The sequence below is a fragment of the Lepidochelys olivacea genome, assembly GCF_965140295.1.
Source record: "Lepidochelys olivacea isolate rLepOli2 genome assembly, chromosome: 10".
In the NCBI taxonomy this organism is placed as follows: domain Eukaryota; kingdom Metazoa; phylum Chordata; order Testudines; family Cheloniidae; genus Lepidochelys; species Lepidochelys olivacea.
Window position 1 is genome coordinate 32,022,736 of NC_140420.1, and position 26,106 is coordinate 32,048,841.

Consider the following 26,106-nt stretch of genomic DNA (forward strand, 5'->3'; position numbering starts at 1 on the left):
GATTCTCCATCGCTGACAATTTTTAAATCAAGTCTGGATGTTTTTCTAAAGGATCTTCCCTGGGATTGCTTCTGGCCTTGGAATATATTAATGTGGAGGGCAGATTATCCCACATCTGCCTACTGTAGGGCTCTTCCACCCTTTCTTCCTCTGTCAGACATGACCCTGACTAGATGGATCTGTGTCTGATGCAGTCTAGCAATTCCTGTGTTCTGAAATCAAACACTGATCAAGAAGAATGTTGCTGAGTCTCCCTTTATTCCATCAGATCTAGAACTATATATATATAACAACATGAACAGAACCAGTCTCCTCTCTTCAATAGCTATAGAGTGACTGTGGTCACTTCAGGACTTGGAAGTGCTCATGTAAGATGCATTTATTTGTTCAGAGAGCAGACTGAAGAGCTTCACCCAGGAGAGGGACACCTCGGTGCTGAATTCATTTCCCAGGAGTTCTTTGCAGACATTCAGGATCACCTGAAACATGCTCTGTCAAAGGAACACAGAGCGAGTGAGACACAAATGCAAAATTGCATTAAGGTTGGTAAATTCTTCAGCTTGAAAGGAACCAATTCTGAACAAGCCCCTAGGTGCAGTGCAGTAACCCTGGAGTGACTGGCAGCACTGCCTGCCAGTTATCAATCCTCTTACATCCTTTGGGAGCAGGATCCCAAACTGACTGCCCCTGTTCTCCTCACCTCTAGGGCTACCTACTCTTACCTCTCTGTTTGTGTTACAAAGTTAAATTCTTGTGGCTTTTATAGAGCAGCAGTTCTTGTGCTTATTAGACTTTGGCTCAGATGTGAGGGAGCCATGGAGCTGAGGGTCATCCAGGGCTCTGCGCCCTAGGGTTAGGGTTCATATGGGTAGGGTACTAGAAGTTAGGGTTAGGATTCCTATGGGTAGGTTATGTGGAGCTAGATTTAGGGTTCCTATGGCTAGAGCTCCCTGCCCTAGGGCTAGGATTCCTATGGGTAGGGTAATTGGAACTAGGGTTAGGATTCCTATGGGCAGGGCTCCCTGCCCTAGGGTTAGGGTTCCTATGAGAAGGGTACTTAGAGCTAGGGTTAGGGTTCCTAGGGTAAGGGTCCCCACTCTAGAGTTAGGTTTCCTACGAGTAGAGTATTAGGAGCTAGGGTTAGGGTTCCTATGGGTACAGCTCCCGGCCCTAGGCTTAGGATTGCTATGGAGAAATTAGAGCTATGGATAGCATTCATATTGATAGGTTACTTGGAGCTAGGGTTACTGTTCTTATGGATAGGTCTTCCCTCCCTAGAGTTAGGTTTCCCATGAGTAGGACTCCCCAATGTAGGGTTAGGGTTCCTATGGGTAGGATACTTGGAGGTAGGTTAGGTTTCCTATGGGTAGGGTGCTTGGAGGTAGTAGTAGGGTTCCTATACCTGGAGACACTGCACTCACTGTCACCTTATTAGCCCTCTGCAGCTCTTGACTTTCTCCATGTAAGTTACTGCTGTGGGTGTTACGGGGTGTCAAACAATTACATGGGGGAGGGGAGGTGGGCTGCAGCCAGGAACAGGAGTGGAGGCGTCCATTGGATGCTCTCTCTACTGAGACATGGGCTATTTTATGAAAACATTTGAAAAACTACCAGTGGAGGCTGAACCTCATTTTTATAATGTCCTGCCCGTATTTCCGCACCTATCACCTGTAACTGTACTAATGGGCTGTTTGCTTCCACTTCAGCATCGTGGGGGGTGTTATCTAAGGCTGGACCTAACACTGATCTCTGCAGGACTCACTAGATGTCTTCCCCAAATCTGTACCTTCCCAATGATCCTTTTAGTTTAAGCTTCTGGAGCCAGGGTTCAAACCAAGTGTTAGTGTTTGCATCTAAGCCCATTTAAGTGCATTTTGCTGGTATTTTTTTATTAGAAGTTAAATACTTTGTAAAGACTTTGTGATGAGAGGAAGGACGATGTAGGTGTGGATCTGGCTGTGGGTCCAGAGATCTGAGTCAGTTCCTAACTCTGCCACAGACTCCTGATGTGACTTGGGGAAAGTCACTTATCCAAGTTCCCTCTCTGTAACATAGGGGCTATCCCTTCTTTGTCTATCTTGTGTGTGTGGGCTGTAAGCTCTTTGGGGACGAGGACTGTCTATTAATGTATGTGTGTACAGAGCCGAGCACAACAAGGCCCTGATCTTGGTTGAGGCCTCTGGGGGTTATTGTAATAAATGTCATAAATATAGAGAGAAGGGTAGCATAAAATCCCTCCTTGGCAGCTATACTGAATTGCCTTACCTGTAAGGGGTTAAGTAGTTCAAATAACCTAGTAGGTACCTGACCAGAAGGACCAATGAGGAAAGAAGATACTTTCAAATCTGGGGTGGGGGTGTGGGGGAAGGTTTTGTTTGTGCTCTCTTTGTTGTTCCCTCTCCGGTTGGAAGGAGAGAGACCAAGCAGGTAAAACATCTCCTGAAAATATACCTGGAATAATAGATCTAAAACCACAGAAATTGTAAGTAGGGCAAGGAAATGTGTTAGGTTATCTTTTGTTTTGGCTTGTGAATTTTCCTATGCTACAAAGGTAGTTTTATTCCTGTTTTTGTAACTATGAAGCTGAATCCAGAGGGGAGTCCTCTGTGTTTTAAATCTTTTTATTACCCTGTAAAGTTACCTTCCATCCTGATTTTGCAGGTGTGATTCTTTTACTTTTTTCTTTAAAAATAAAGTTTCTTCTTTTAAGAACCTGATTGATTTCAGTGCCTGAAGACAAAGGGTCTGGTCTGTGCTTACATTGCTAAGGCAATTAGTTGAAATATTATTCTCAAGTCTCCCCAGGAAAGGGGGTGAAGGGGCTTGGGGGGATAAGGATTCCAAGTACCCATTCCCTGAATTTTTGTATAAATCACTTGGTGGTGGCAGGAATACCATTCAAGGACAAGGAAAGGAATTTGTGCCTTGGGGAAGTTTTAACCTAAGCTGGTAGAATAGGTGCTTAGGGGGTCTTTCATGAGGGTCCCCACATCTGCACTCCAGAGTTCAGAGTTGGGTGGGGGGAACCCTGACAACAGCCCAGCACAACAGGGCCCTGATCTTGGTTGAGGCCTCGGGAGGTTATTGTAATAAACTTCTGTGATCTCATTTTCCATACATTTGATTGCACAAACAATTGAACTTGCATGGCATGGGTGCTTTATTAACTCTACTGCTTATTGCACATGCCTATGCTAATCTCCTGCTTTTTGACAACCATGTCACAATGTGTGAACATGCATAGCTATGCCTCTGGGATACTGATCTGTCCCCCGTGCCAGAACAAATAGCTGTAATCTCTAAACAAAGCATGTTCCCTTGATGTCTGCATGCATCAGTACCTGGAAATTCACTGATGGCACTTGGTGCACATTCTTGTGCTTGACTGCTAGACGGTCCAGAATCCTGCAGGCCTGCTTCCAATTGTCCAGGTTTTCAGCCACCTGGTTGAGGGCAACCATGACTCTCCGGCCATGGAAACGCACCAGCGGCTCCTCCTGCAGGTTGCCTTCAGTCGGGATGGTCTTGAAGTATGCTTTTGTCTCAGGATAATCTGTGAAGAGTCTGTACTGGGAAGAAACAATAGTGACTGAAAATCACAAATTAGCAAAGCAAGCCCACTGTGGTTTTACTGTGGCTTTAAGAGTATCTCCAGAGTGGGAGATGACTGTGGGAGGAGGCTATTGGTTTTAGGTTAGACTGACAGATTGACCAGAGTTAAAATGTCTATATGTTAACTATGACAGGTTTCAGAGTAACAGCCGTGTTAGTCTGTATTCGCAAAAAGAAAAGGAGTACTTGTGGCACCTTAGAGACTAACCAATTTATTTGAGCATGAGCTTTCGTGAGCTACAGCTCACTTCATCGGATGCATACCGTGGAAACTGCAGCAGACTTTATATATACACAGAGAATATGAAACAATACCTCCTCCCACCCCACTGTCCTGCTGGTAATAGCTTATCTAAACTGATGATCACTTTAGATAAGCTATTACCAGCAGGACAGTGGGGTGGGAGGAGGTATTGTTTCATATTCTCTGTGTATATATAAAGTCTGCTGCAGTTTCCACGGTATGCATCCGATGAAGTGAGCTGTAGCTCACGAAAGCTCATGCTCAAATAAATTGGTTAGTCTCTAAGGTGCCACAAGTACTCCTTTTCTTTATATGTTAACTATGTATCTAATAAAGGCCATTGTTAAATTACTAGCAATGAATTAAGGTAATAGTTACTCATCAGTGAAAAACAAGTTTGAATGAAATAATATGGATCAATTAAGAGTTCTGACATTTCTAACAATGTTGCAAAATGCTGAAAAGGTTTAAATAAATATTTGATTTATTTTTGAGGGCATAGGAATTTACTTATAAGACAAAAAAAGATTGTCATCTTTTTTAATATCGCAGGCACTGAAGCAATTTCATTATATAATTCATTTGAGCTTAATGTTAGAGAACAAACTGACTATGAGTTTGTCTTAGAAAAAAATTGAGGCATACTGTTTACAAACAAGAAATGAAACATTTCTGAAAGATTTCAGTTTCACTCAAGAAATCAAATGGAGGAAGAGATTTTTGAATAATTTTTAACATATCTAAAGATGTCAGACACATAATTTCCAGAACCAATATGATTTAATGATAAGAGATCAAATTGTGATGCATATACAAGATATTAGTATAAGAAAAAGACTGTTAGAAGAACCAGATCTAAATCAGGAAAAAGTAGCCAGTGAAATACATGCCAAGAAAAACCTTTCTTGCTATGTGACTGTTCAACAATGTGTTCCCTACCATTTAAAGATGACGTGTGGGGGACCCACAGATCATGTGCCTCCCCCGCCCCTGATTTCTGCCAGGGTTTGCCGGCCCCACTTGGTCACATGATCTGGCTGGGCCCCCTCCCTGTGCAGCAACTCCAGAGCTCATGAGCTGCGACCACGGGCAGAGGTAGGAGCAACAGCTGGAAGCTGCAGGGAGGATCCACTGCTTTCTGGGAGGGGAGACTGAGGGTAAGGGGCCAGGGCTTGAGCTGCTCTTGGGGCGGCTGAACCTTTACACTGTGCCCTCCTGATATCAACAGGTATGGGTTGTCTCTGAGCTAGAGTCTTGGGGCTTGGTGCCCAGTTACAGTGACAACATGCATTTGCACCAAAACAGAGGTGCTCCCAGTTTCAGGCCCCTGTGGACCGCCAGGGTGCGTCCGTAGGTCTCAGTCCATAAGCTCTGGAAATCTGGCAACAAGGCCTGTTCCTGAGAATTCCACATCAAAGTTCAGAAAAACTTCCCATCATGACTTCTTAATCCATTCTGGTTGGTGCTAATTATTGTTGCCCTGAAACATTATGCTCCATGTTACCAGGAGATAGAGGTCATTGGACCCTCTTTCCAGGTACTAATGACAGTGAATGGTGATAACTTTGCTTAGTTGGGACAGTAACAGCAACAATTCTGCTTAATGGGGACATATCTGGCCAGTGCTGAGGCTTCATAAATTTTTAAGGCAAGAGGCACTATTAGATCATTTAATCTGATCTCTTTGTATAAAACAGGCCACAGAATTTAGTCTAGTTACTCCTCCAGTAAGTTCAATTGCATGGTATTTAGCCAGGGTGAAACATTCAGTTGAGGCTTCTTATTACAGAGTTTGTCAAATACACATTAAAAGAAGCCCTGTATTTTGATTCAGTAAATCATTTTATTTCATTATATGTTTTTCAGACTGATATATTGAATGGCCTCTTCTCTTAATTGTGACAGCTGCTTAACTGTTTACTGGGGTATCCAAAAGGACAAACTTGGGGTAGGTCCAGGTGGCAAAAAACAAGGATATTTGAAGGAAGAGGACCCCCTTAATCCAAAGCATTCCCTTTCAGAGTGAACTTGCACCCTCTCATAGTGTGACTCCTGTCCTGTATTTGTATGAAGCTATTTATATCATACTATTTTAGCTAGACAAATTCCCAAGGGTGCTTAGAAGTGACAGCTGCAACATTACAAAAGTCCAAGTGTGAACAGTTGGACTTCAAGGAATTTACAAAAGAGTAATGCTCAGTATCTTGGACTAGCAATTTTAAATGTGCAGCAATATCACCCCCTCAGTGACAGAGGATAGAAACTGACTAATTCACTCCCAAAGCTGTTCAGTCCCTTTGGTAGATCACCTGATGCACACTCATTAACAAAACCTCTTAGAAGAACGCATTATCCTGGAACACATCTGGCCAGCAACTATTAAAGGGAATAATAGTGCGTCCCCAGTGAATGTAGTGGGAGGAGAAAGGAATCCTGCACAATGAGCATCATAGTAAAGGGCAGAATGAAAGGAACAGTTATATTTTTAATGAACATTATTTCGAAGCACATTTCAGTTTGAATAACCCTCTTCAGCTCAGAGACCAGACAGCAAAGGGGAAAGGCAGAACGAGGGCTTTCTGTCTTCTTGAATCTCATGCCAAACTGATGAGAAGGATGCATGTTGTCACTGTCCACCAGGCATCTCCATCCCCTTAGTCCAAAGGCCCAGCTTCAGAATCTATGGATTTAGAATTTGAACTGAACCTGGAGTTCATATTATTGACTGAAACAAAACCACACGCTGAAGATGAGAGGAGCTCAGAGAACAGAGCAGACCTGCTCATCCCGTTACAGAGTAATGCCCTAAGTCTTCACTCTCAAGCAGCACAGAAACAGAGAGGGATGTTTCATGGGGAAGGAGAAGAGTGAAAAGTTTCCAGTGGAGTAAAATCAAATGTATGGTGCTCTGCTACGACCTTTATCTGCAAGTCTGTCTCGTGGGCAATCACAGTCACTATATAAATACACTCACAGCAGGTATATGCAGTGTTGTTGTAATTGTGTCAGTCCCACAATATTAGGGAGACAATGATAAAAGACAAAAACACTACATCACCTGTGGGAGAACACTTTTCACAAAGCGATCACTGTATCTGACCTATGAGTCCTCACCCTCAAAGGAAACCTGCACAACACTTTCAAAAGACAAGCCTGGGAGCTTAAATTCATAACTCTGCTGCTAGACACTAACAATCATGGTCTTAATAAAGTCACTGGATTTATGGCTTATTACAACAATCTGTATCCCATTAGCCCCCCTTTTTGTCTTATGACTGCAGGGATGTTACACCAGGCCACTTCACCTTGAATGGTCTCGTAGCACATATTCTATTTATGCTAAACTATCTGTTCCACCTTGTATTTAGCTGGCACACTCTTGAGTACCTTTCCTAGGTCGGAAGAAGATCTCTGTGTAGCTTGAAAGATTGTCTCTCTCACCTACAGTAATTGGTCCAATAAAAGATATCTCACAACAGCTATGTTTAGTAGAGACAGAAGGAACAACAATGAGGATATCAGATGTCACAAACAAGCACAGAAGAAAGCTACATTTTATAGCATATTTTACACTATGGTTTGAATTAAAATGACAGCAGGAACTAAACCCAGATAAGCAGGAAACCCTTGAATGTCATGACTCACCTGATCACAATTGTTTTGCCATTCTCTTCTGGATTCTCAAATAACTTTGCCCAGATGTGTTGGATATTCTTCTTATCAGCATCAGTTAACAAAGCCATGATGCCTGGAGGATGCTCCCTGATGAAGTGACAAGATAGCAGACAATTTTCAGCCCCTGCTTTTGGAGGAAGCCAAGCATTCTAGATGAGTTCACCAAGAACAGACATAAATGTTCAGTGTGAAACCACTCCTTCCACAGGAGGGGACTGTCTGTGACACAGGACTTACTTTCATTCTGTACTTCAGAGAGACAGAGAGAGAGAGAGATGTGGGGTTCACCTCCAAACAGAAAGTGCAGACAGGACCGAATGGGAGAGTATAAGAAAAGCCAAATGAGCCATTCCGGCACAGTGTAAAAGAGATGTTTTCCAATCAGAACTTTGATCAACTTTGAACTTTGGGGAAAGGAGTAAAATCTGATCTTTGCAGCCTGGGTCCATCTCTAGTAGAAAATATCTGCACATTTTGGATGAAGTTTCAACAGAATAAGCTCACTCTCCAGGGGAAGAGAACATTCTGGGGTGGTGGAACGCATGGTATAAGTGTTCTGATTTACACTAGGCTTCCACACCATTAGGCTAATGTTAACAAGAAGACCTCCTGTCTCCTGGTGGGGATGCACGACCAAGCACCTGGTAGTGACAAAAAGCAAAAACTGCTGTGTCCTGCCAGGAACAGCAAAGGGGACTGCATACAATAAGAACCTCTCAAACCTCTGTGTTTTTTGACGTTCTAAATATTTGAATAAATTGACTCAGGATGCCCCATAGCCCTTTCAGAGGGATCCATCCAAAAAATGGCCTCTTTACACTCCTTCCCACTTCTTAGATGGTGGAGGCTGGGTGAAGCTCAGTGCTGTAGTCCACTTGAACAGTCCAAGTGGTGAGCATCCTCTTTCAAAATTTCAGAGGCCAGTTGGCAGGCCCACTGCCCAGCTCTAATTCACACCATCCCCGGTTTTCTGAGGTGGGATTGGAAAGCCCTCCCCCAGGTCGTGCTGCTCCTGACTGTGCAGTGCTCTTTAAAGCACTGTGACACTGAGACATCAGGCCTATCTTAAGTCCCCACTGCACTCTGGGGTATCAGCCAAAATGTAGGAGAAAGCAGCAGAACTTGGGGGAACATTTGCAGGCCCTGCTGCATCTGAATGGTGGAAGGGAAGCTGCCTGCTCCCCAGAAGATCATTTTCCTAGAGATAGAAAGGTAGAGCAGATCTAGCAGCTGAGCTCTCAAATCCCACACAAATTGTAGCTGCCCAGTTGTGCCTTGGGGATGAGTTCCAGCATTGGAAGGATTAGTAGGTTGCTAAGACTCACCTCCAAGAAGACTTACAGCAATGCAGAGGAGAGGCAAGGCCTGCTGGGAGTGGAAGACAGATAACACAGTTCAGAGAACAGGGCCTCCAAAAGATGGATTCAGATTTTTTTATGCAGAACCAGACCTGGAATCTGATTCTTTTAGGTTCACCGATCACTGTCCATCAGCAATTTAGTGTTAATCTCAGCCCTGCCTGTGTAATTTGCTTTACTGAGATGTCCCAGGCAAACTGTATGTTGGATTATTCCCCTTGGCCTTGGACTATTTTATGGCACTAATGTTTATCTCTCTGTGATCCTAGGGTCAGGGAACTCTACCAAGAAAGTCATGGTTTTACTGTGTTCTTTCACACTGCTTCAGGTACAGGCAGCAATAAAACAGACGGTGTCGGTGCATGAATTGAGCTCTGTGACCCTCAAATTCTCATTTTGGGCCACACTCCCTGTCCTTCTTCACACATCTCCCACCCAAGCTTCAGTAGGTGGGCTTGGCACTGGAGTGGCAGAGGGGAAGGAATCCTCCCCTCCTGGCTGCAGTGACAGCAAAGCTGCTCCATGGTGGCAGCTGCAGACCCTGTGATTGCAATAGTCCTTGTGTGGCCCTTCTCCACGGTGGTGGTGGTGGAGGGGAGGCAATGTCTGATGGATAACAGGCCTCGCCTCTGGCCCACTGCCAGTCCCTGCTGTGCAGGGGGAGCCCAAGCAGGGCAGGCCAGCAGCAGGGCCCTCTGAAGGTGCAGAGGAGGGAATAGGATTTGCCCATGGTGTCATTTTAGGATGTATACATGCCAGGTACCTCAGTGCTGGAATCCTGTTTCTCCTGAATATAGAGGCAGCGGGTGCAACTGAAAGAGAACTGCAAAACAAAAGTGAGACAACTCGTGAGCTTATTGGGAAGCTGGGATTCCCATCACGGGCCTCCACAGCACAGCTGCAGTCAGGACCCCAAACCAATTCACAACAGTGTGTGTCCATCTTAATGTGAACAGTAACAAGGTTACCAAGGAAACCAGAGTTACCAGGGAAACTGCATTAAACCGCCCTTTCAAAAAGAAAACCTGTTTATGTTCCGTAGCTTCAGGGACCTACAAAACCACAGATCAGGCCTTTCAAACCAGCGTCATTTACGGTCAACCCCTGGCCCCATCGAAAGCCGTGGGGAAAAGCCCACTGACACTGGGACTGTAGGGCTGAGTCACCGCTTACTCACCCCTAATGAGAGTCAGGAGTGCATCCATGAAAGTTAAGTTACTGGATGACACTGGTGTGACGCCTGAGTCAATGAGAGGAGATTTAGGCCCTTGTGCTTAGGAACATGGCAATATCGTCTGTGTGCGCCTCCCCCACCTCAGAATGCCCCTAGAAAGTGACGGGTGCTGCCCCACTGGCTCAGTGAGGCTGTGTCGTGCCCAGCCCTGATCACCTCAGCACAGTCAGGGGGTGACGCTGAGAGCGGTGACTCACACTGACTGACTGGGACTTCACCATGGAGAGGCTGCTGAGATCCAGACCCAGGGTGGGGGGTGCTGCTTCCACGGAGGGGAGACCCCTCGCTCAGCCTAATTGCCCTACTGCCATGCAAGGGGCTATGGGGCCGAGGTCAGCCCTCGCAGCCAGGAAGCTCCATGTAGTTAAACACCAGCCCCCTAGATGGGGGAGCTGGTGGCTTGGGGCCAGGGCAGGCTGCTCCCCCATACCCCATCCTGTGCCCAGGGCCTCTCACCAGCCTCTCACCACACTGCCGGCATCTCCAACTGATGGAGCTCCCGGGCTCTGGGAGCATCTGGCAATGGAATTCTGGGGGTGACAGTTGGGAGGAGCAGGAGGGGGAGAGAGCTGAGTGAGCAATGGTGGGGGGAAGGGAAGGCTGGGACTAGGGAGAGGGGAGAGAAAGTCAGACAGAAATCTGGGAAATAATGAGTCAGTAGGGGGAACCCTGGGTGTGTGAGGACTGGGGGAAAGGAAGATACATCAGTGAAAGCCCAGGGTCCAGATCCTCCCGCTGTGGAAATGCGCATGGGAACAGGTTTGGGGTTTTCCTCAGAGACTGTTCCCCAAATCATCCCATGTGGGGGACCCAGGGTCTTCCCCACAGAGAGCCTCCTAGGACAAAGCAACACCTTGAGTTGTGCCCGGGAAGTCTCCTCACAATCTCTAGCATGTTGTTAAGGTAGAAAATTCAAGCAGTCCAACAGTAGGAAACACCAGAATTAAAGTTTCAGCTCTCTGGTGCCTAATTAAGGACTGTCATAATGCATATGCATGAGGGCCTAATTAAGGTTGTACTAACTCAGTTTCCCAACTTCTGAGTGCTTGACTTCAGAACTTTAATAATGTTCTTTTAAAATATTTTTGAGTGATAGAATGTTTATGGGAAAGTATTAGATAATTTTTTGCTAAAAGTTTATTTGATGACATGAAATGGGTCACTCTTCCAAAGGATTTGTGCCTTTCAATGGAAGTTTTGTGCTCTTACTAACATACCAGCAGAACATTTCAAAGGAGAGTACAAAGGAGGTGCAAGTCAATTGTGCCCCCCAGAGTTCTGCCTGCCAAGGAGGGAGGTGTTATGGGGGGTGGAGTGTGGCATGATGAAGGCATCCCATCAGTTCCTCTTCAAAGAGACACACCTAAGCACAAGTGGCAATTGCAGCCCCAAAACTTTGCCTCAAAATGCTACCCACTGCTGTTGCGAGCAGGTGACCACCACATGCCCGCTGTTGAGTTCTAAGCCAGCCATACACAACTGATCAGCCACTCAGCAGGAGTCTGTGCGTGGTCTCCATTGCATGAGCCACCTGCTCACACCTCACCCCAAGCTCACTGAGGATGCAGAAATAAGCAGGAAGAGGAGTTTCACCATGTACCAGATCTTGGGAGACAGGCCAGTCCTCGCTTACAGACAGTCCCCCAACCTGAAGCAAATACTCACCAGCAACCACACACCACACAACAAAAACTCTAACCCAGGAACCTATCCTTGCAATAAAGCCCGTTGCCAACTGTGTCCACATATCTATTCAGGGGACACCATCATAGGGCCTAATCACATCAGCCACACTATCAGAGGCTCGTTCACCTGCGCATTGGTAAGGCAATCCCCATCTTTTCATATTCTCTGTATATATCTATCTATCTTCCTATCGTATTTTCCACTCCATGCATCTGATGAAGTGGGTTTTAGCCCACAAAAACTTATGCCCAAATAAATTTGTTCATCTCTAAGGTGCCACAAGTACTCCTTGTTCTTTTTGCTGACACAGACTAACACAGTTATCACTCTGAAACCTGAACCAATATTGTGATTGGTATTTACTCTGAAATATTGTTTCCATGTTGGCATTAGAAGTGAACTCAACTCCTCAGGATGAAAGGGAAACAACCCATCATATTGCAGGGGGAAATTCCTTCCAGACTCCACAGAAACAAGGTGGGGGAGGTAATATCTTTCATGGAACCAACTTCTGTTAGGGCACGTCTTCACTGGCAACATTAAAGTCCTGCCGTGGCAGCACTTTAATGTGGCTTGTGTAATCGCGGCACAGCGCTGGGAGAGAACTCTAAAAAAACAAAAAAACCACACCTCCACTAGGGGCATAGCTACCAGTGCTCCAGCACTGTCTACATTGCCACGTTACAGCACTGAAACTTGCAGCACTCGGGATGTGTTTTTTCACACCCCTGAGCGAAAAAGTTGCAGAGCTGTAAAGTGCCAGTGTAGACAAGCCCTTAGTAAGAGAGACATGTTTTTGAGCTCATACAGAGCTCTTCTTCAGTTCTGGGAAACTAACTCAGGCCAGGTCTACGCTAGACACTTACTTTGCTATAACTGCCTCACTCAGGGGTGTGAAAAATCCACACCCCTGAGCAAGGTAGTTATACTGACCTAACTGCTCTCCTCTCCCCCGCCCCCCACCCGGTGTAATCAGCGCTACGTTGTGGAGGTGGAGTTATTAAACCAATGGTAGAGCTCTCTCCCATTGGCGTGTCGTCACCAGAAGCGCTACAGCAGTGCAGCTACATCAGTGAAGCCGCACTGATACAAGTTCATAGTCTGTGTCCGCAAAAAGAAAAGGAGGACTTGTGGCACCTCAGAGACTAACAAATTTATTTGAGCATAAGCTTTTGTGAGCTACACCTCACGTGCTCACAAAATGCTCAAATAAGTTCATAGTGTAGACCTGCCCTCAGAGTATTACAGCTAAATACAAGGCGGAACAGATTGTATAGCATAAGTAGTTCTCACATAATTCAAGGGACCATTCAAGTGAAGTGGCCCATTAACACCCTTCCAGTCATAGGAAGGAAAGTTGGGCGGGGAGTGAGAAAGCAGTTGTGGGGCATTGGGGGTGGTTTACAGAATGCTTTAATAAACTATAAATCCAGTAAAAAGAAAACAAGGACTTGTGGCTCCTTAGAGACTAACACATTTATCTGAGCATAAGCTTTCGTGAGCTACAGCTCACTTCATCAGATGCATCACGAAAGCTTATGCTCAAATAAATTTGTTTGTCTCTAAGGTGCCACAAGTACTCCTTTTCTTTTTGCGGATACAGACTAACATGGCTACTACTCTGAAACCTATAAATCCAGTGTCTCTATTCAGTCCATGATTTTTAGTATATACCAAAGTTATGGATTTAAGCTTCCTGGCTTGTCTTTTGAAAGTGTTGTGCAGGTTTCATTTGAAGATGAGGTCTGATCGGTCAGATACAGAGTGATCACTTTGTGAAAAGTGTTCACCCACAGGTGATAGGGTGTTTTTGTCTTACTATTTTCCTGTGTGGGTTTGTTCAAAAGGATAGTGATTGTCTGATTTCACTCACATAGTTTTATTGGAGGCATTTAGTGCACTAAATGAGGTATACAATATGTTGTGATAGGCATGTGTTGGACCCATGCATCTTGGAAAGTGTGTTATGGGGGTGGTGTTGATCACTGTAGCAGCAGAGATATGTCTGCAGGTTTTTCACCTGTTCTGGCAGGGTCCGGTGCCACTTTGAGATGGTGTGTCCTGGTCTGTGGGGAGCTTGCTTCTGATGATGAGCTTGGAGAGGTTGGGGGTTGTTTGAAGGTCAAAGAAGGGGGTTCAGGAAAGATTTATTTCAGGATGGTGTCCCTGTTGAGAATGGGTTGTAGTTTTTTGATACCCTGTATGGGCTCCAGTGTGGAGTGGTAGGTGACAATTAGGGGGGTGTGATCAGAGGGAGTTTTATTTCTATATTATAGCAAGTTCTCTTGGTGTATTTGGGTGGCCCATTCCATGATTAGATATACTCTGGTGGAGTGCCTTTGTTTGGTGAAGGCAGTTTTGAATGTGTTAGGGGTGTATATCCCCGACTTTCCCCTTGGAGCATATTCTGTGGAATCTGAGTGCGTGGCTGTAGATAACAGATTTCTTGGTGTGTTTGGGACGGTTACTGGATCTATGAAGACAGGTGTGGTGATCTCTGGGTTTCTTGTGTATATAGTTGCCTGAAGGGTTTCATTGTTGACGCTGATCATGGTGTCCAGGAAGTTGATGCTAGTGTGGGAGTGTTCCAGAGAGAGTTTAATGGATGGGTGGTAATTATTGAAGTTGTGGAGGAAATCTGAGGGAGTTTGTCTGTCCAGAAGATAAAAATATCACTGTTGGTTTTGTTGTGCATTTGTCTAGAAATTCGTCTTCAAGGTGGCCCAGGAAGATGTTGGCATATTGATGAGCCATCCTAGTTCCCATGACTGTGCAGACCACGGGAAACAGTGTGGTGTTAAATGTAAAGTTGTTATGGGTGAGGATGAAATTAATGAGATTGGTGATTGTTTGGTATAGATATCTGAGTGTTGCCCATTGTCTTGTAAATATTTGAGGCAGGCAGCTATGCTGTCATTGTGAGGGAAGTTGTTGTATTGGGAAGTGACATACATGGTGACATGAATGGTGTTCTGAGGAGGGAGGTTAATGTTGTGGAGTTTGTGGAGGAAGTCGGTTGTGTCATAGGCACCGACTTCGTAGGTGCTCCAGAGCTGGAGCACCCACGGGGAAAAAATGGTGGGCGCTGAGCAACTACCGGCAGCGCCCCCATCAGCTCCCCGTAGTGCATCCCGCCCTCCGGCAGGCCCCATGGATCAGCGCCTCCCATCCCTCCCCACGCCTCCTGCCCATCACAACCAGCTGTTTTTCAGCGTGCAGGAGACTGGGAGGGACGGGGGAGGAGTGAGGATGCGGCGTGCTCGGGTCAGGGGGCAGAACTGGGTGGGAAGAGGTGGGGTGGGGCCTTGGAGGATGGAGTGGGGACGGGGCCTGGGGCAGAGCTGGGGATTGAGCCTGGGGCACTTTGCAAAGTTGGCGCCTGTGGGTTGAGTCCTGGAGGTGAGTGGTTTGAGGATGGTTCTAGGAGTCCCAATATTCCTTCAGTAAGAGTGTCATGGCCAGATATGATGAGTCTGCCTGGGTTCCCTTGTTTGTGTATTTTAGGAAGTGTGTAGAAGATCCCTGGGGTGAGTTTGTGGGGGATGAGTTTCTCTTGGAGTTGTTTGGAGAAGGATTTTATCATCTTAAATTCCTGGGTAAATTGTTTTGTGGAGTCTTCGAGTTCTTTATAGTAGGTGTTGTAGAATTATTGTTGGCCTTGTTAATGTAGTCGTCATTGTTGAGGACTACAATGGCACCCCCTTTTCTGCTGGTTTGATCACTATCTTGTGGTTAGATTTCTGGGATTATGTGGCTGTCCTCTCTGCAGTGGAGAGATTATGGTGGATGTGATGTTTGCTAAGGATTTCAACTTTTTTTCCCCCTGAAGCAATAAATGTAATGATCAAGAGTGGTTTCATCCGCCCTGCAATGTCAAGTGAGATTACTGTTTTTTCTTCTGATTGTCAGTGGGGATGTGGTAATTGTGAGTGGTGTCATTGTTAAAGAATTCTTTGAGGCAGAGATGGCCAATGAATTCTTCTAGTTCTCCTCATGTTAGTATGAACCCAGGAGTACCCAAGATTGTGAAAAGAATGAGGAGTACTTGTGGCACCTTAGAGACTAACACATTTATTTGGGCATAAGCTTTCATGGGCTAAAACCCACTTCAATAGATGCATGCAGTGGAAAATACAATAGAAATATATATATATTGTGATACAGCATGGCCAGAGGGCAGCAGGAGAGCGGTTTTTTTTTTTGAAGCAAAAAAGGTGTTTTTATTTGCATGACACACTTACAAAACAAAAATAATAGCATATACAATGTGTAACACAGCAACCAATCACAATTGTTTTCTCATTAGCTTCAGGAGAGGGAACTGTTCAAGCTTGCCTGTTGTGGCCCAGAGTGGGGGGCTTCCTCGACTCTCGTGGTCTTCCACCCTTCCGAGTTACCTGGTGGCCCAGAGCGAGGGGGCTTCATCGACTCTCAAGGTCTGCCACCCCCTCGAGTTACCTGGCGCCACGCCCAGTGTCACCAACAATTCCCTCCTCTGAAAGCACCCAACAAGAGGGGCAGGCTGTGGGATGGACAATCCGGGGGGGGGGGGCATGTGCACCCACGTGTGAAAGGACCCCTCTATGGTGGTGGTGTCCGCAGCAGCAATGGCTGGGGCTGGGGTCCTTTACTCTCTCCCCCAATCAAAGAGTCAAAGCAAAGGGAGCCGGACGGGGACACCGAGCAGAGAACCTCGGACAGTGCCCACCGTTCCTCAAAAGCATCAAGGGAGTCGGTGGACGCCGCCCAGAGGAACTCCTCCCAGATACATGAACAGACCGAGGATCAGAAAACGGCCCCAGCAGGAGAGTGGGTTTTTTTTTTTTTTTGAAGCAGAGAAGAATTTTATTTGTGTAACACTTACAAAGAACCACCAAAAAGAATAAAGCAAAACTATGCAACAAAACAAAAGCAAACACAAGGTATAACACAGCAGCCTTTAGGAGGGAGAAGTGTTCAGGCTAGCCTGGGCCCAGAGCGGGGGGGCTTCCTCGACACTCGTGGTCTTCCACCCTCCTGAGTTACCTGGTGGCCTAGAGTGGGGGGGCTTCCTCGACACTCGTGGTCTTCCACCCCCTCAAGTTACCTAGTGCCACGCCCAGTGTCACCGATTATTCCTCTCCTGAGAGTGCCCAACAAGATCGGCACGGCTGCGGGGTGGGCGGTTTGGGGGTGGGGGGGACGTACACCCACGTGTGATAGGACCCCTCCTAGGTGACAGTGATGATGGTATCCACAGTGGCAAAGGCTGGGGCTGGGGTCTCTTGCTCTTCCCCTCAATCAAAAGGTCAGATGGAGGGAACCGTATGGGGTCACCGAGCAGAGAACCTCGGACAGCGCCCACCGCTCCTCGAAGGCGTCAAGGGAGTCTGTGGACGCCACCCAGAGGAACTCCGCCCGGATACGTGAACAGACCGAGGATCGGAGAACGGCCCCAGCAGGAGAGTGTTTTTTTGAAGCAGAAATAGTTTTATTTGTGTAACACTTACAAAGAATCACCAAAAAGGATAAGGCAAAACTATGCAACAAAACAAAAGCAAACACAAGGTATAACACAGCAGCCTTTAGGAGGGAGAAGTGTTCAGGCTAGCCTGGGCCCAGAGCAGGGGGGGCTTCCTCGACACTCATGGTCTTCCACCCTCCTGAGTTACCTGATGGCCTAGAGCGGGGGGGCTTCCTCGACACTCGTGGTCTTCCACCCCCTCGAGTTACCTAGTGCCACGCCCAGTGTCACCGATTATCCCTCTCCTGAGGGTGCCCAACAAGATGGGCATGGCTGCGGGGTGGGCAGTTTGGGGGTGGGGGGACATACACCATGTGTGATAGGACCCCTCCTAGGTGACAGTGATGATGGTATCCACAGCGGCAACGGCTGGGGCTGAGGTCTCTCACTCTTCCCCTCAATCAAAGGGTCAGGCGGAGGGAACCGGACGGGGTCACCGAGCAGAGAACCTCAGACAGCGCCCACCGCTCCTCGAATGTGTCAAGGGAGTCATTGGACGCCGCCCAGAGGAACTCCGCCCGGATACGTGAACAGACCGAGGATCGGAAAATGGCCCCAGCAGGAGAGTGTTAGAAGGGAGCCTTATTCCCTGTAGAGGGAAGAAAGTTTGCTATAGATTAATTAAAGCACCTGAAGCCAATTAAAGCAGCTGAAGCCAATTAGAGCACCTGAAGCCAGTCACCTGATAACCCCCCCCCCCCGCTTCAATCAGACAGGAGAAGGAGTTGAAACAGAATGGATTGGTGTTGGAGCAGAGAGCAGTTTGGAGGGAAGCAGAGGAGAGTTTGGAGAAGTGCTGTGGTGGGCTAAGAAGACCAAGACCCTAGGTAAAGGGACACCTGGTTTGTGCAGAGGGAGGGCAGGAAGCCCCACAAGCTGAAGGGCAGGAGAGGGAAGTAGCCCAGGGGAAGGAACCGCAAGTTCAAGTGGTTTACTGCTATCCCTAGGGCCCTTGGGCTGGGACCCAGAGTAGAGGGTGGGCCCAGGTCCCTCCCTATTCACTCCCCTCCTCTAGGACACTAGTGGGGCAGTTAATACTCCAGTTCAGGGGCGAGAAATGGTGCCCTGAACCCTCCCCAAGAAGAGAAAGTGTGAGACCCATCAAAGTAGTGCTGGCAATTTGCCACTATATATACATATATATATATACACACACACACAATATGAAAAAATGGGGGTTGCCATACCAACTGTAATGACACTAATCAATTAAGGTGGACTATTATCAGCAGGAGAAAAAAACTTTTGTAGCGATAATCAGGATGGCCCTTTTCAAACAGTTAACAGGAAGGTGTGAGTATCAGTAGGGGAAAAATTAGCATGGGGAAATAGTTTTTAGTTTTTGTAATGACTCATCCAGGGCCAGCTCCAGGCACCAGCTTTCCAAGCAGGTGCTTGGGGCAGCATTCAGAATGGGGCGGCACTCCATGTCCTGCAGCTCCACTGCTCTTCCTACCGCAGAGGCTTTTGGGCGGCAGCAGCAATTCGGCGGCGACTGCTTGGGGCGGCAAAATTGGTAGAGCCGCCTCTGGACTCATTCACTGCCAGTTTTTATTCAAGCCTAATTTAATGGTGTCTAGTTTGCAAATTAATTCCAGTTCTGCAGTTTCTCATTGGAGTCTGTTTTTGAAGTTTTTTTGTTGAAGAATTGCCACTTTTAGGTCTGTAATTGAGTGTCCAGGGAAGTTGAAGTGTTCTCCGACTGGGTTTTGAATGTTATAATTCTTGACGTCTGATTTGTGTCCATTTATTCTTTTGCGTATAGACTGTCCAGTTTGGCCAATGTACATGGCAGAGGGGCACCTCCCTACCACTTGTCCTTAGAGTAGTGGTTCTCAACCTGCGGGCCATGGGCCACTTGTGGCCCAGTCAGCATAGAGCTGCAGCCCATGTGACATCCTCAGGGCCATAGAGGTAATATTGGATGTGGTCCACATAACACATTGTGGGCCACTTATGCAGCCCACAATGGTAAATAGGTTGAGAACCACTGCCTTAGAGTAATGACAGGTTTCAGAGTAACAGCCATGTTAGTCTGTATTTGCAAAAAGAAAAGGAGTACTTGTGGCACCTTAGAGACTAACCAATTTATTTGAGCATAAGCTTTCGTGAGCTACAGCTCACTTCATCGGATGCATACTGTGGAAAATACAGAAGATGTTTTTATACACACAGAACATGAAAAAATGAGTGTTTATCACTACAAAAGGTTTTCTCTCCCCCCACCCCACTCTTCTGCTGGTAATAGCTTATCTAAAGTGATCACTCTCCTTACAATGTGTATGATAATCAAGGTGGGCCATTTCCAGCACAAATCCAGGTTTTCTCCCCCCCCCCCCCACCCAAACCCACTCTCCTGTGAGGAGAGTGATCACTTTAGATAAGCTATTACCAGCAGGAGAGTGGGGTGGGGAGAGAGAAAATCTTTTGTAGTGATAAACACCCATTTTTTCATGGTCTGTGTGTATAAAAACATCTTCTGTATTTTCCACAGCATGCATCCGATGAAGTGAGCTGTAGCTCACGAAATCTTATGCTCAAATAAATTGGTTAGTCTCTAAGGTGCCACAAGTACTCCTTTTCTTTTTGCCTTAGAGTAAGGAATTCTTGTCTAGTCCCTGACACCTCTAGCCTCGGGGAGCACAAGCACGGCCCTTCAGCCTCTGCCAGCCCTGCTCTCTTTACAGATTAAGGATGGACATATTCCAACATTTGAGGCCCTGAGCATCTACAGGTATGTTAGCAACGAGAAGAAGGTCAGGGAAAGTGTGGGACCCTTACTGAACGGGGGAGGCAACATAGTGACAGATGATGTGGGAAAAGCTGAGGTACTCAATGATTTTTTTGCCTTGGTCTTCACAGACAAGGTTTGCTCTCAGACTGCTGCACTCGGCAACATGGTATGGGGAGGAGGTGAGCAGCCCTCCGTGGTGAAAGAACAGGTTAAGGACTATTTAGAAAAGCTGGACATGCACAAATCCATGGGTCCAGATCTAATGCATCCAAGGGTGCTGAGGGAGTTGGCTGATGTGATTGCAGAGCCATCGGCCATTATCTTTGAAAATTCGTGGCGATCGGGGGAGGTCCCAGATGATAGGAAAAAAGGCAAACGTAGTGCCCACATTTAAAAAAGGAAAGAGAGAGAACCTGGGGAACTACAGACTGGTCAGCCTCACTTCAGTCCCTGGCAAAATCATGGAGCAGGTCCTCAAGGAATCCATTTTGAAGCACTTGGAGGAGAGGAAGGTGATCAGGACAAGTCAACATGGATTCACCAAGGGCAAGTCATGCCTGACCAACCTGATTGCCTTCTATGATGAGATAACTGGCTCTGTGGATATGGGGAAAGCGGTGGATGTGATATATCTTGACTTTAGCAAAGCTTTTAATATGGTCTCCCACAGTATTCTTGCCAGCAAGTTAAAGAAGCATGGATTGGATGAATGGACTATAAGGTGGATAGAAAGCTGGCTAGATTGTCAGACTCAACAGGTAGTGATCAATGGCTTGATGTCTAGTAGGCATCAAGAGGAGCACCCCAGGGGTCGGTCCTGGGGCTGGTTTTGTTCAACATCTTTATTAATGATCTGGATGATGAGGGTGAAATTCATCCCAGCAAGTTCGCAAATGACATTAAGCTAGGGGGAGAGGTAGATATGCTGGAGGGTAGGGATAGGGTCCAGAGTGACCTAGACAAATTGGAGGATTGGGCCAAAAGAAATCTGATGACGTTCAACAAGGACAAGTGCAGAGTCCTGCACTTAGGAAGGAAGAATCCCATGCACCACAACAGGCTGGGGACCAACTAGCTAAGCAGCTGTTCTTCAGAGAAGGATCTGGGGATTATAGTGGATGAGAAGCTGGGTATGAGTCAGCAGTGTGCCCTAAGAAGGTCAACGGCATATTGGGCTGTATTAGTAGGAGCATTGCCAGCAGATCGAGGGAAGCGATTATTCCCCTCTATTCGGCACTGGTGAGGCCACACCTGGAGTATTGCGTCAAGTTTTGGTCCCCCCACTACAGAAGGGATGTGGACAAATTGGAGAGAATCAAGCGGAGGGCAATGAAAATGATTAGGGGGCTGGGGCACTGGGGTTATTTAGTCTGCAGAAGAGTGAGGGGGGATTTGAGAGCAGCCTTCAACTACCTGAAGGGGGGTTCCAAAGACGATAGAGCTAGGGTGTTCTCAGTGGTGGCAGATGACAGAACAAGAAGCAATGGTCTCAAGTTGCAGGGGGGGAGGTCTAGGTTGGATATTAAGAAACACTATTTCACTAGGATATTAGGAAACACTATTTCACAAGAAGCACTGGAATGGGTTACCTAGGGAGGTGGCGGAATCTCCATCCTTAGAGGTTTTTAAGGCCCAGCTTAACACAGCCCTGGCTGGGATGATTTAGTTGGTGTTGGTCCTGCTTTGAGCAAGGGATTGGACTAGATGACCTCCTGAGGTTTCTTCCAACCCTAATATTCTATGATCTGTCTGGAGAGTCCAGCCTCTGGTCCACTGGACACTTTCAAAACATCCTCTGTTCCCAAAGGGACAGTGAACCCAGTCTTTCCAGTTACATTGCAAAACGCAGTTCTGCTTAATACAGCACTTACACTTCCTTTCTCTATAAAGAAGTCTATGTTTATTTAACAAAGTACAGAGATTCAAATGATAGCAAGCAGAAATATTGGAAACAAAGGATAAGATAAAATCATAACACTCATAGCCTAAATTTAATCAATAGGACATTATGTCCCAAGAGCTAAAGCTCACCCAAAAGCCTTCCAGCATAGTACAGCCAGGCTTGGCTGTGATCTTCTATTCAAGGTGCAAACCCACTGTCAGATTACTTTCTAGGTGAAAGATGCAAGGGTGTCCCTTTGCAACTGCAGATATATCATACAGTCCTTTGATCTTCATTCATAAACTTATGCTCAAATAAATTGGTTAGTCTCTAAGGTGCCACAAGTACTCCTTTTCTTTATTCATAAACCGGACACCCTTCAGCTGTGTGTTCTTTGTAGATTTTGTAATCTCTTATTCATTTGTTAATCTTGATTAGTAGATGTCTTAGAATGTAGATATGGATCCATGGTGAATTAGAGAATACAAAATTTGCATATAAATAGACAGCTGAGTGTTGCCTGCCTGTCTGAAAAAAGCAAAGTTTAGTGACCTTCTTTAACTCAGACCTGAAGGTCGTAATTTCCAGTGTAGGTACATAGCGCCTTACATATTATCCTTACCTAAATTTCACAATGTTTATGATGACTAGTGTCTTACTGGCTCTCTGAGATCTCATGTCACTTCTTAGTGAATTATGCATATAACTGACCCAGGGGATCCTTGTAAAACTCCATGCATCCCCTGTGCCCTCTGCCAGTTAGCTTCAAGAGGTTCCTGGGTCACAGCAGGAATAGACTCTAATCACACATCTCCCCTGATGCTGAGTGGGGGACACCCCAATAATCACCCACCTTTCCCTGACCCTATCAGAGAGGGGTTATACCACCTACGACTCCAGTCTGTCTTTCTTCAAAGTTGTAAAACCGCCACAGTTCCCCTCACACCATACTGAGCAACTGGGACTTCCAAGGGAACCTACATAGAAATGACAACTGGTGAATCTGGGCTGTCACCTGGCAGGTTCCCCAGCCTCATCACCCAACTTCCTGCATTTGGGCAGAGAAGGGGTTTAATGTGAGCTCTACTTGCTACCCACAAAAAGATTTGGGGCTGTTCTCCTGGTTGTCCCCAGCACCTTCCACACATACCCCGAGCTCTCTGCCAGTCAAACAAATATTAGCACCTAAGAATGTTTGTTTGATTATTATTTATTTATTTATTTTAAATGGAGGGTGGGGAATCTGATTTCATGTGAATTCTGGCAGGACCCACACTCAGAAGTGCAAGAGCAGTCATCTACTCTGCTTCTCTGGGCAGAACTGAACGCTCCAGTACCCCCTCTAACCTTTCCAGAATTTGATTGCCTTAGCCATGGCACTAATGGCCCTGAGAGCCCTGGCCACAACAATGGCCCTAAGATTTTTTTTGGAAGTAGGCCAGAGACATTTCCCCAAAGCCTGAGCCAAGGTGGGTAAATATTTATTTAAATTTTTGAAAGTCTGGGGTTTTTTAAATACAGTTAATTTTTTTAAAAAATCTACTTACATTATAAGAAGCTATGTTAAGTTATATTCCATGACAACCTATATTAAGGCCTAAACTTATTATAATCTATTAAAACAATGTAAATTAAATACAAAAATAATATTAAGCAATCCATGTTTGTTGCCCAATTTTAAAGAACACACTAAACTGCTGGAACTTGCTGGCTAAGCACGTAGAACTAGAGTTGATGAGTGAACCCAGCTTTTGACAGCACTAGCCTCTTCTGCAGGTGCAGAAAATATTTTCTTCACTTCAGTTTATTCAGTTAGATCAGGTCAATGACTAACTCATTCAACATTGAGAAAACAATTGAGTTGAAAAAGCAGGAAAGTCATTTTTCTCTTCCAATCTATTAATAAAAATGAGGTGTGGGAGGATGAGCTTGACTACTGTTAAAATATTTAAAGACATGGTGTCCAGAAATAATTTAAATTCACTAACTAAATATAGCAATCCTTTCTTTAATAAATAATTTTTAAATGCAAAACATACTTTGATAAACTTTTTTCTTCTTTCCATCAAATTTAAGGTACTTTTATTTAAATTAAAAAAAAATGCTGTTTTTGTGCTTTAAGTGAACTTGAATTTCTAACCAGAGCTTTGCAAAAATCACAAGTAAAAATTTAACATAATCTAGAGTAAATAAGAAATATATCATTCAACATTTTCTAACATAAAAATGTAAAATGCTTAAATGTGTACTGATATAGTATATTATTCTGGTTAGCAAAAAGAAGCACCAAATTTAGTTTCAGAATAACAGCCTTGTTAGTTTGTATACGCAAAAAGAAAAGGAGTACTTGTGGTACCTCAGAGACTAACAAATTTATTTGAGCATAAACTTTCGTGAGCTACAGCTCATTTCATCAGACGCATTCAGTGGAAAATACAGTGGGGAGATTTATATACACAGAGAACATGAAACAATGGGTGTTACCATACACACTGTAATGAGAGTGATCAGGTAAGGTGAGCTATTACCAGCAGGAAAGCAGGGGGCCGGGGTGGGGGGAACTTTTGTAGTGATAATCAAGGTGGGCTATTTCCAGCACTTGACAAGAACGTCTGAGGAACAGTGGGGGGTGGAGGGGGGGAATAAACATGGGGAAATAGTTTTACTTTGTGTAATGACCCATCCAATTCCAGTCTTTATTCAAGCCTAAGTTAATTGTATCCAGTTTACAAATTAATTCCAATTCAGCAGTCTCTCGTTGGAGTCTGTTTTTGAAGGTTTTTTTTGTTGAAGAATTGCCACTTTTAGGTCTGTAATTGAGTGACGAAAGAGATTGAAGTGTTCTCCGACTGGTTTTTGAATGTTATAATTCTTGACATCTGATTTGTGTCCATTGATTCTTTTACATAGAGACTGTCCAGTTTGGCCAATGTACATGGCAGAGGGGCATTGCTGGCACATGATGGCATATATCACATTGGTAGATGAGCAGGTGAACGAGCCTCTGATAAAAAGAAAAGGAGTACTTGTGGCACCTTAGAGACTAACCAATTTATTTGAGCATAAGCTTTCGTGAGCTAGTCTCTAAGGTGCCACAAGTCCTCCTTTTTTTTTTTTTTTTTGAATTCTGAATGAGAGGCATGTCTACGCTACAAAATTGCTCTTCCTATTTTACATGGGCATACAGCTCCAGCAGTAATCACCAGAGTCCTGCCCCCAGCTCCAGGGGCCTTTTCAGGGTTATGGGGTGCACCCTAGAGAACTGTCGGGGGGGATGGGTGACTGCGGGGTGAGGGGTCATTCTGGGGAGGTCTCCAGAGGCGCGGTGTACAGGGAACTCTCTTGGGGCTAGGGGAGTCTCTGAGGGGGGCACTCCAGAGTGGGAGGTGCCTGGGGGGGTCACTAAGAGCTCTATGGCGTGAGGGGTCACTCCGAGGTCAGGGTGCCTGTGTGTGGGTGGTGGGGTGTCGTTCCCGTCCCCCTCGCACGGGATAGAGGAAGCTCCCCACCCCGGCCAGCCTGAGGCTGGGCCCTCCCCTCGGGCGGGGCGGGGCCGGGCCGGGCCTGGCCGCGGAAGCCGGCGGGGCTGGACGCAGCAGCCAGGGAGCCGCGAGGGCGGCGATGGGTGCCCGCGGCGGAAGGAGTCCGCGGCCCCGGGCGGCGATGCCGGGATAGCGCAGCCGGTGCCATGGTGCGGGCAGCGGGCCTAGCGCTCGGGCTCCTCCTCCTGCAGCTGCTGCAGCTTCTCTCGCTTCCCGCCGCCGGCAGCAGCCGGCCCGGCGGCCCCGGCGGTGAGTGAGCGGGGCGGAACTGAGACCCCTGCCCAGCAGGGTCTCGCCTTGTGGGGCAGAGCCCGGCGTCCCCTGCTGCGCCGCCCGGCTCTGCGCCCCCCGGGCACAGACGCACAGCAGGGGCGGGCACAGCCCGGGTAGCCGTCCTGAACGGGCGCTGGGCACCGGGGAGCTCCCGCGGGCCCCTCCCGACTCCAGAGACCTGTCCTGGGAACTCGGTGCGGCGCCGCGCTTAGGGGGCCGGGTGCTTGGCAACTACGAGGGCAGCCCCAGCCCTGGGTGGGGGGAGCCCGTGCGCTAGGCCCGCCGGTATGGAGAGCGGGAGCGTCCCGGAGCCTGGCCCGGCCACCGCGGCCCCTTGTCGCTTTCCCTGCTTCCCGAAGGACA

General features: G+C 46.6%; 2 protein-coding genes across 2 annotated transcripts in view; one reads left to right on the plus strand and one right to left on the minus strand.

Moving 5' to 3' along the window:
* Positions 1-327: 327 nt before the first annotated feature.
* Positions 328-8,894, minus strand: LOC311526994 (cytoglobin-1-like). The gene is made up of 4 exons (XM_084640509.1): positions 8,857-8,894; positions 7,502-7,618; positions 3,342-3,564; positions 328-491 (listed from the first exon to the last, which is right to left on the minus strand). The coding sequence occupies exons 2-4, from the start codon at positions 7,597-7,599 to the stop codon at positions 348-350; spliced, it is 465 nt and encodes a 154-aa protein (XP_084496635.1). The 5' UTR covers positions 7,600-7,618; positions 8,857-8,894; the 3' UTR covers positions 328-347.
* Positions 8,895-25,491: 16,597 nt separating this feature from the next.
* PGAP6 (post-GPI attachment to proteins 6) overlaps positions 25,492-26,106 on the plus strand; it is a 43,769-nt gene continuing 43,154 nt past the window's right edge. Inside the window, exon 1 of the mRNA XM_084642377.1 lies at positions 25,492-25,719. Coding sequence (XP_084498503.1) covers positions 25,617-25,719 — 103 coding nt within the window. The 5' untranslated portion in view covers positions 25,492-25,616. The remainder of the gene's footprint in view (positions 25,720-26,106) is intronic.

Bases quoted from the DNA above. Each gene is read 5' to 3' on its own strand.
- LOC311526994 (XM_084640509.1), bottom strand. From the start codon at position 7,599: ATGGCTTTGTTAACTGATGCTGATAAGAAGAATATCCAACACATCTGG. The intron at 3,565-7,501 runs GTGAGTCATGAC...TTCCCAGTACAG, and splicing joins GGCAAAACAATTGTGATCAG to ACTCTTCACAGATTATCCTG. The intron at 492-3,341 runs GTACTGATGCAT...TTCCTTTGACAG, and splicing joins TGCCATCAGTGAATTTCCAG to AGCATGTTTCAGGTGATCCT.